Here is a 10,318-nt window from a genome sequence, read left to right on the forward strand (position 1 = left end):
AAATAAAACATTGCTCAGTGGTAATAGTATGTAAATATTCCCAGTTTTCTTTCTCAGTTACAAGGAGGTTTATTTTTCAATTGATCTCCTAAACAGCAATATATCTAACAAGCGTAATTACAAATGTGTATCTATAGAAGCTTAATTAGTGTTTGTGTCTGGAATGAAGTGAGGAACTTGACTTGGCTGCAAAATCTCATGGATTTTTCTTTCTGGATTGCTTTTCAGGTAGATCAGTTTCCCCATTCGATTCAGCTTGTGACCAAAGTCTTATGCAAAGGTATTTTAGGGACAGGAACCTCTTCAGCGGTAATGCTGCTAAAGAGCTAACAATGAGCTCAGTTTTTCCACTGGAAGAATTTTAAAAAGCATTAGTAAAAACATATTTTTGTTACTTACTGATTCATAATACTCTATTTCTAGCTTTCAATTGAGGAAAATGTGATATCTAATAATTTCATTACTCATGCAAAGGATAATGCTCCTATGATGAAGTGTAGTAAAGATAATAGGATACAGCAGGAGTGGAAAATCCAGGAGAAAATAGAGGAATATTTTCAACAAAAATGCATAATTACCAGAACTAGAATATGGCAAAGAAACCAGGAGGCTAAAAATAGCATCAAGCTGTATGTATCAAATTTGCCACAAGATCTTTAGTAACCAGTAGTAATTCTTCAGAAAAACATATATGGGAGCGTAACACCTACCTACTGCAATGTTGCGGTAGCAAATTACTCTTTGTGGCTTGCACATCTTGCGTTTTGGGATTTGACAAGATCAAAACAGGCAACACAGCTGTGGAGATGACACACATTTGCATTTTTTGCTGAAGTTACGGCCTAACCAAGGTCATTTTTTTTTTAATGCTGCTTCTTTTTTGAAAGTATTTTAAAGGCTCCTTAAGGAACAGGGCAGAAAGCTTAGAAATGGTGTGGTGGTTTTATGAAAATATTCTCCACCTAGAAATACTATTTTTCTGGCTCTTATTGTCAATGTGAGTTTGCTCTGATGTATAATGATAGTTTGTTTCACTCACAAAGGTTACATGAGAGCCAACATAATTTTCAGGCATTGCCAAATTATGAGCAGCAAATCTTTTGTGAATTATTGAATGGTGGGACTACATTGGGCCAGAAATGCAGAAATTTCCAGTGTACTTCCATTAACTCTAGCCATGTTTCCTACAGAACCGTCATCGCCATCTTGTGCATGATATACTTCAGGGCCTCTGAACAATCATCTGCTCAGAATGTTCCTTTTTGATCCTCGCTGGCATATTCAAAAGAGGATCTGTTTGAGAAAGCTGATTTTGAAACTAAATTTCACATCATTCCAGAATACTAAAGTCAGTGGATTTGACACAGCTGCTGACTTGGAAGCCTGTCACAATCTACATAATCCTTGTAAAGGTTGACTAACATTCATTCCTAGACCCTTTTCCTACAAATGGTGTAACTGACCAAGAACCAGAAACATCTGCTTTTAACCTGCAGATTCCTTTGGATTTTGCTGCTGCTTTGTCACATCTGATGGCTGCAATCGTGATTGCATGGTCACTTCACTTGGACATAAGTAAGGGTCACCGAAGGGGAGGTTTGGCACTTTCCTGTCATATCTAGTGACATATTCCTATTACTTCCAGTGTGACGACACTAGCACTTGTACAGTTGGTATTGTGCTTGTGTACCTCACGGCACCCCTAGTAGCAGGAGGGAGGTTCACCGCTAAGAGGAAGCGGTTGGTAGCACTCCTTTTATAGCAGCCAAGACTGATATTCACCTGATGTGACTGTGGAATCGTATCTAAAGTCACTGATGACCTATTTACATTTAAATCTACCAGTTAGCTTTCTAGTTGGAAGTGGCAGATAATGGCAGATAAGACATTATCTCTGAAATGTGTCTGCTAGTTATCTCTTTGAATCTGCAAAATAAAAGTTTCTAGAAGTGGTATCTGCCAGTAGGTATTAACTAATAGCACAGCTGTATCCTACTGGGTGAAAAAAAAATGGGTAATGTTAATTTTCTTGTTCTTCTTAGGTATCTGTGTGCCAAGTGTTAAGTGAACGGTTTCTGTTTCATTTTTCTTTCTGCATCCTGATGCTATAAACCATGTCAACTGCATATAACTAAATCTCCATTAGCACACTGAGATTGTTTTTTTGATGATGAGTCACTGGAAAAATAACATTAATACCCTACAATTTGATTCACTACTCATAATAAATAAAAATGTTGAATCAGGAGCATGGTCTCTTCATTCACGCATGTAGTTTTGCTTATCTACAGCTGTACTGTAAACTATTTTGTTAAGGTTATACATATTTTTGTTAGGAAGGAACAACTGATCCAACCGTCAGTATTCTAAAATAGTTGGAAGATTATCCTTGACACTGGAGAAGATTCTTGAACAGCTGTCAAACAAATGGAACTATTAGTTGATGGATTCGGGGCCAAATCCTGATTTGATATCGCTATACACGCCATTGTCTTCGGGTCAGCTTTTCAGTGGGGGGAACTGAGAAGGTCCTTGGCAGAGCAGAGTTACACTACAGTTGTTTCACTGAGAGTTAAAGGAGTATCTTGCAACCATGCTGGATAAAAGGAGGAAGAAAGTATGGATTAGAGCCCACCAGCTAATACCTTCCCCTTCCCATTCCATTTAAGCGGAGTTGGTATGAAATGGAGAATCCAGACTCTCGGTGTCAATGACAGCCATCTATAGGTATCCAAAGGTAAGGATGGCTTTCATTTACTACATCAATTCTCTTCCACAAATCAAAACCAAAAAAACATACAAGTGAAACAAAAGCTCTTTTTGTTTGGGCGTTTTTTTAATTGTTTCAGGCTTACCAAAGGAGTAAAAAACTGTATTTGAGCTGATTTATGTCAGAACAGATGATCTGCATTAAAATTTTCTCAAGTAATAGGTGATTTCATCACATCACTGCTTTTTGTATTGGCGTCTTCATGAGCAGAAATATTTCATGCTGACAGTGTCGTCATACTCAATGTCCTTTTTGGTTTTTTTTCCTAAGACAGTTTCTATTGCTCCAACTTCTGCTAGTTTCCATTCAAGCTCTGTAAAAACAAATGACAATTTATTCTGATAATTGCAATAAATCCTCACTTAAGAGGAAAAGGACTTTTATAAGACCAAGCTCCATCTCAACAACAACAAAAAATAGAGCCATCCTTGCGACAACCCAACTTTATCTCAGTAAAATATCTAACCGTGAAATTGCAAAGTATCCATGCTTACCCAATATTGTTACCACAGAATTACATAAATTAATTCTTTGTTTTTTCTAGACTTTTTTCTACAAAAATATTCAAAAACCTTTTCCACCTTTAAGCAGTGATCTTTAGGTCTAATGATTACAAACAACATAAAATTTTCTATAACGTGAATTATTTAAAAATATTTCTCATACCTTCCACTTTAAGATCTATTCCCCCACATTCAGCTACTCCAATGAACCTGCCTTTTATTTCACGAGTTTTATATACAAGTATTGTGGGTAAACATCTGTCACAGTAATTCTGAATGCAGCTGTTTACAATGGCTTTGAGAAACTTGACCTCTGGAAACTTTCTGGCTAGCAGGCTGAGATGTTCGTTAACCAATAAACACATTGGGATGCTGGAAAAGAATAAGAAAGTATGAGGACACTTTGGTGTAAATGATTTGCAAAATAACTAAACTTATTAAAAATAAAACCTTTGAAGAATAAATGTACCTTTTCCTATAGTCTGCTTCTACTTTAATTTGTTATAAGAATTGCACCACAAATTTTATTTAGCTTCTTCTAAGATCATTGTGATTTAAAGAGCTGTCCAAGTAAGAATTTTCAATGCATACGTAATAGGCACAGTCTATAAAATGTCAGTAAAGCTACCAGACACTTCAAGCATTGTGCCTCAGTTTTGATCTCCACTAAGATTTTAAAGCTCATTTTGTCCATTTATTGTAGAGTTTAAATGAGAATTTTTAATCTGTAATATACATTTTACTTTAATTTATTTGAACTGGCTTTCAGTTTAACATTTAATTACATCTTCATTCTTTTAGTAAAACGTAAGTAAAGTCAGGGAAACCTTTGTATAGTCATATTATCACCATAGGCCTGTTCATTACTTTCATAGCTCCTATTTGCAATGCAATCGCCATATAAACCTCAGTTAAAAAAGCGCAAACAAAACAACGGGGTTTTTTGTTCCCCCCCAGCCTGTTAACCTTTTAGAAGTTTGGATCTTCATTGTGACTGACTGAAGTTAAAGCAGCTGACTTAGCCTATGGACCCTCAAAAAGTTCCAGCAGCACCCTCCCGTGGCCAAAGACAGGTGAGGCAGTTTTGTTACTAGCCATAAGAGCCTGGCGATCTCATATTCATTCCTAAGGAATTTTGAGTTTCCTCACAGACTCGTATTTATGCAATGATAAAGAACAAAATTGGTTCTCCAGTAAACAAAAACAATGAAAAGCAAGAAAAGCAGCTATTTTCTTTCTTCAGATCTGTAAATTTAAATTATTCTAATTTGAACAATTTCATTTCATAGAATCATAGAATACCAGGTTGGAAGGGACTTCAAGGATCATCTGGTCCAACCTTTCATGGCAAAAGCACAGTCTAGACAAGATGGCCCAGCTCCCTCTCCAGTCAAATCTTAAAAGTGTCCAATGTTGGGGAATCCACCACTTCCCTGGGGAGATTATTCCAATGGCTGATTGTTCTCATTGCGAAAAATTTTCCTTGTGTCCAGTCAGAATCATCTCAGCAGTAACTTGTACCCATTACCCCTTGTCTTTTCCATGTGACTCCTTGTAAAAAGGGAGTCTCCATCATCTTTGTAGCCACCCTTTAAATACTGGAACATGGTGATGAGGTCTCCCCTAAGCCGCCTTTTCTGAAGGCTGAACAAACCCAGTTCTCTCAGCCTTTCCTCATATGGCAGGCTTCGCAGCCCTTTGACCATCTTTGTGGCCCTTCTCTGGACCCCCTCCAGCCTGTCCACATGTCTTTTGTATAGCGGGGACCAAAACTGAACACAGTATTCCAAGTGTGGCCTGACAAGCGCTGAGTAGAGTGGGATAATGACTGCTTTATCTCTGCTGGTGATGCCCTTGTTGATGCAACCCAGCATCCTGTTGGCTTTCTTTGCCGCAGCAGCACACTGTTCACTCATATTGAGCCTGTTGTCCATGAGGACCCCCAGGTCCCTTTCCACAGAGCTGTTCCCCAGCCGGGTAGATCTCAGCCTGTGCTGCACTCCTGAATTATGTTCAGGTGCAAGACCTTACATTTGTCTTTGTTGAACTTCATAAGGTTCTTGTTAGCCCACTCTTCCAGCCTATCCAGGCCTTCCTGCAGGGTGGCTCTTCCTTCTGAAGTGTCCACTTCCCCACTCAGATTGGTATCACGGGCAAACTTCATCACGGTACACTTGATCCCATCATCTGGACCACTTACGAAGATACTAAACAGCGTTGGGCCCAATATCGATCCCTGGGGGACCCCACTTGTGACAGGTTGCCAGTTTGAAAAGGAGCTACTTGCTACCACCCTCTGGGTGCAGCCTGTCAGCCAGTTCCCCACCCACTGCACAGACCACTTGTCTAGACCATAACGTAATTTGACTGACCTATTCCTATTGCTCCTGGAAATAATACTCAATTCCTGACAATTGAGAAGAATCAAAGCAGCTTCCTCCTCCCAACAGGCTTTAAAAGAAGGAAAGGAGAAAGCTGGTCTAAATCTAAAAAATGCATTAAACATTCCATACTAATTCTCAGTGCTTTTGAAAAACATCTAATAGAGTTGCTAAAATATGCTGAACTGGTCATGGGAGTCCTTTGACATTTCTCCTGGATCCTGTCACAACCTCTGCTACCATTAGAGAATTTATTGGGGAACTGATAAACTAACAAATTCCCTAGCTTTCCTCAATTTTCATAACTGAGACTTCTCCTATTGGGCTTTTGATTTGCTCGAGTCAAAGGGGAAATAAAGGTAGAATAATCCTGTTAGAGCACTCCTGCTGAGAGAAGAGTCTGCAAATGAACTTCCCTTAGCACAGACAGTGGACACCACTTTCTCAGTGAAATTTCCTGGCCTGTATCAGAAATAGTGTGGCCAGCAGGAGGAGGGAAGTGATCGTGCCCCTGTACTCAGCACTGGTGAGGCCACACCTCGAATACTGTGTTCAGTTTTGGGCCCCTCACTACAAGAAGGACATTGAGGTGCTGGAGCGTGTGCAGAGAAGGGCAACGAGGCTGGTGAGGGGTCTGGAGAACAAGTCTTATGAGGAGCGGCTGAGGGAACTGGGGTTGTTTAGCCTGGAGAAAAGGAGGCTGAGGGGAGACCTCATCGCTCTCTACAACTACCTGAAAGGAGGTTGTAGCCAGGTGGGTGTCGGTCTCTTCTCCCAAGTAACTAGCGATAGGACGAGAGGAAATGGGCTCAAGTTGCGCCAGGGGAGATTTAGATTGGACATGAGGAAAAATTTCTTTACTGAAAGAGTGGTTAAACATTGGAAGAGGCTGCCCAGGGAAGTGGTGGAGTCCCCATCCCTGGAGGTATTTAAAAGACGAGTAGATGAGGCGCTTAGGGACATGGTTTAGTGGGCATGGTGGTGTTGGGTTGACGGTTGGACTCAATGATCTTAGAGGTCTTTTCCAACCTCAATGATTCTATGATTCTATGATTCTATGAAATTCAGAAATCTCAGTGAGTTTCGGTACATGGTGATAAGCATACATAGGAAAAGAAATCTTTCATATAATTGAACAAAGGTGAAGTGATTAACTCTCACAAAGTGAATTAACAAATCAAGGAGGTCCCATGCTCTGTGATTCCATTGCCTCCAAACAATTGCTATGTCATTAGCCTATTGTATTTCATTTTTCTTGGTATTGCTTCTTAATTACCAGTTCAATTCTCTGTATTGAAGTATTCAACATCTTAAACAAGAAAGTAATTACTTTGACCGATAAAGATGAATTATAACCCAAACATCCTCTGGAGCGTTTGTAACTTCCTTTACATACTGCGCTCCACAAATTTCTCTTAGCTCCCCATACTTTTGCATCCTCTGAAGACATTTCCATTCTTGCAAGCGTTGCTGCCTAATTAAAAAGTAATAATAAAAATAAGCATTTGGAACATCTTAAATAAATTTTAAAATAATATCTAGTGCATCTCTCAATTACTTTAAAAATGTTTTGAGTAACCCTTTAGCTCAAGGTCTTCTAATGTAATTTCAGAGCTAGAAAGGCTTCTATGCTAATCTTTATTCAATAAGATAACATTAAAATACATTTTCTTAGACTTATGTTCCTCAGTATCAGATTTGGGAAACTTGAGTAACAAACATGTTGCACAAGGGTTTATCATTTGAGACAAAGCAAGAAAAAATTAAAGAAAGTACTAATTGTTTTTCTGATTCTGAAAATGAGACTAGTTTGAGGAAGAACTACTAGTACTTATACTAATATTTATGAGACAATTTTAAAATAATTCATGAAAATTGGAATGTAAAAACAGTAGATGGCAGTCTTCATCTATAAAAATATTACAAGGTAGAAAAGGAAAATGCCTCACTGAGCTTTGTTGAACTAAAAGCAGCTATTAATTTTATTAACTGAAAGCCACTGTAGAAGTGGCTTTTTCAAAAAAGATTAAATAATATATGTGCAAGGTTATTATACTCTAGCAACAATGCATGATAATTTAGGTTCACAACTTCCACATAATTATGTGATTATCTTCCTATGAGAATACAGCACTAGATACACAGTGTTAGAACCAGAATTGTTTTAGTCATTTTAACAAAGCAAAAGCAGTAAGTACAGGTAGAATCTAGACAGAGGGAATGTTTTGATCATATTAGCATTTTTATTCTGTGTAAACTGCATGTCTCATTTTTCTTAGTTACAGTACAAATCTCTGCAGAACTCAGCAGAGTACTTTGTAAAATACCTACAAAAATATACACATGAATGTCCAGTATAGCTAAAATTACTAAGTCTCCATACAAGCTGCCAAAGTCTTCTGAGCTTGAATTCGTAAATCATATTGACTCTGCATGGTACTGTAAGTAAAATGATTCGTGTACTCCTATTAAAAAGTTGAATAAGGTTGTGCCACAGTTACACCTAAGAACAGTATATGGTATATCACAGAATTACACAATCGCAGCATGGCTGAGGTTGGAAGGGACCTCTGGAGGTCATCTGATTCAACCCCGCTGCTCAAGCAGGGTCAGCCTTGAGCAGGCTGCCCAGGAACATGTCTGGACAGCTTCTGAACATCTCTGAGGATGGAGACTCCACAGCCTCCCTGGGCAACCTGCTCCAGTGCTCAATCGCCCTCACAGTAAAAAAGTGTTTCCTGATGTTCAGAGGGAACCTCCTGTGTTTCAGTTTGTGCCCGTCGCTTCCCATCCTGTCACTGGGCACCACCGGAAACACCCTGGCTCTATCCGCTTTATACCCTCCCTTCAGATATTTATAGACATTGACTAGATCTCCCCTGAGCCTTCCTTCTGTATAAACTTCAAACAAATATTTTCACAAAGTAAGAAATAGAAAAGCCATTAAAATTAATCTTAGATAAGAAGCAAAATAAACACAGCAGTTGTGTATTAGGGGTCCACAGCTGACTGGATAAACATCTTTCAAAAACACGCAAGTTTATCAACCAGCACCATTCCAGCACAGAAACTGCAGTGTATGATACAGTGAAACTGTAATTCATAATAAATTTTACGTTGCATTTTTATTTCAATAATATATTTAGAAAGCACACTATACCAGAAATGAGTGCTATCCAAAAGGCAGAGATGTATTTTGTTCATAATACTCAGACTAAGTATTTAATTATCAATTAAAAATACTAAATACTTTGGTTCCAGCACTGATATATAGTTTTCTTTAACGGCATGCCATCCTGATATAGGTGGCACACACTCCATATGCACAAACTCAGTATCTTTTACAAAGTTGGGGCCATGTATGTTGGGACCCTGTTTTTCCTAAAGTTCTTGTGCAACATGATAGAAAAGGGATACCCGTGACCAACTGTACATTTCCTCCTGGCTTGAAATCTACAGAAATTGCTATCCAGAAGAGATGAGAGAAAATGGGATTACAGAACTTCTCCTTTATTGCTCTAACTCCTAAAGACTGGCAGAAAGTCTTTTCAGAGTGATAGAACGAGAGGTGCAGTTTAATAAGGGAAACAGAGAATGAACCCTCCTTGTGTAACAGATAAATGTTGAGCATACAACACTTCAAACATGCAACGCCTCTAAACATACAGTAGCACGATCCATCTTCAGCTGAACTGAGGATGTGTAACAGTGGTTCCCACTGTGGCCCCTTCTATTCTTTTTCTTTTAAATATCCAGCTTTAAGACTAAATTAAGTATTTTAAAAGGGGAATAATTTTGTTCTAACAAAACGTCAAAGTAAAATATAGTGTAAACTGCATCTCTTTGCCACTGACAATCAGGAAGATGTAGGACAGTAATGTGAGTGCTGTCTGCTGGCAAAGGAGTGGAAGGTGAAAGAAGGCAGTTGTGTCAGTCAGCAGACATTACTGTTCAAAAGATTCTGAGTTTATGTTTCAGGAGCATGCACATGTACAATAGTGACATGTGCACTGTTAATCTGGATAGAAATATCTTACTATACCTGTACAATTCAATGGCTTTCCTATCAGCCTCATCAAAGTCATCTTCAGCTTCCTTTAATTCTTCAAGATTCATTCTTTCATATGGTTTCACTAGAAATAACAAACAAAAAATTAGTCACCTTTTGTTCTCCAAAGTGTCTTCAAACATTTTAAATGTATGAAAAGTATTACACAGACATGGAACTAATGAAAGAAAAAGATGTACTAATTTCAGAAATTAGTCAACTTTTGCATAGCTCTGGGTAAGAGAGAGAAAAAATGAAATTTATTTAACTATAAGTATACAGGAAGATACAGAAATACAGGAGTGGATTACTACCAGTTTTTCAGAATGTGAATCTTGCTTATACTGACTGTTTCCTTTATGAAATAATGAAAATGAGTTATCTGTACATGTTATATGCCATAATGTTTGTCACTAAGTGTGTTGTATGTTTAATTCAGAACCCTTTTTAAAATAACCATGTGAAAATAATAAAAATAAAAATATAATTATTGTACAATGTTTAAGTTACAAAAAGCATTATTGAAAATAACTCAGCTTTTCAAATTTTATTACGCTAATAGTATATATTTTCAATTTTACTTGCCTTCTGCTTCTTTCTGCAAGTGTAAAACCAT

The 10,318-nt window shown here is 38.0% G+C and overlaps 1 protein-coding gene across 1 annotated transcript; it reads right to left on the reverse strand.

Annotated features, from left to right (window-relative positions):
• Positions 1–2,970: 2,970 nt before the first annotated feature.
• Positions 2,971–10,318, reverse strand: PDCL2 (phosducin like 2). The gene is made up of 5 exons (XM_076337601.1): positions 10,288–10,318; positions 9,697–9,787; positions 6,985–7,128; positions 3,437–3,645; positions 2,971–3,083 (listed from the first exon to the last, which is right to left on the reverse strand). Exons 1-5 carry the CDS (start codon positions 10,316–10,318, stop codon positions 2,971–2,973), a joined length of 588 nt encoding a protein of 195 aa, XP_076193716.1.

Source organism: Aptenodytes patagonicus, chromosome 4 (assembly GCF_965638725.1).
Source record: "Aptenodytes patagonicus chromosome 4, bAptPat1.pri.cur, whole genome shotgun sequence".
Lineage (NCBI taxonomy): Eukaryota > Metazoa > Chordata > Aves > Sphenisciformes > Spheniscidae > Aptenodytes > Aptenodytes patagonicus.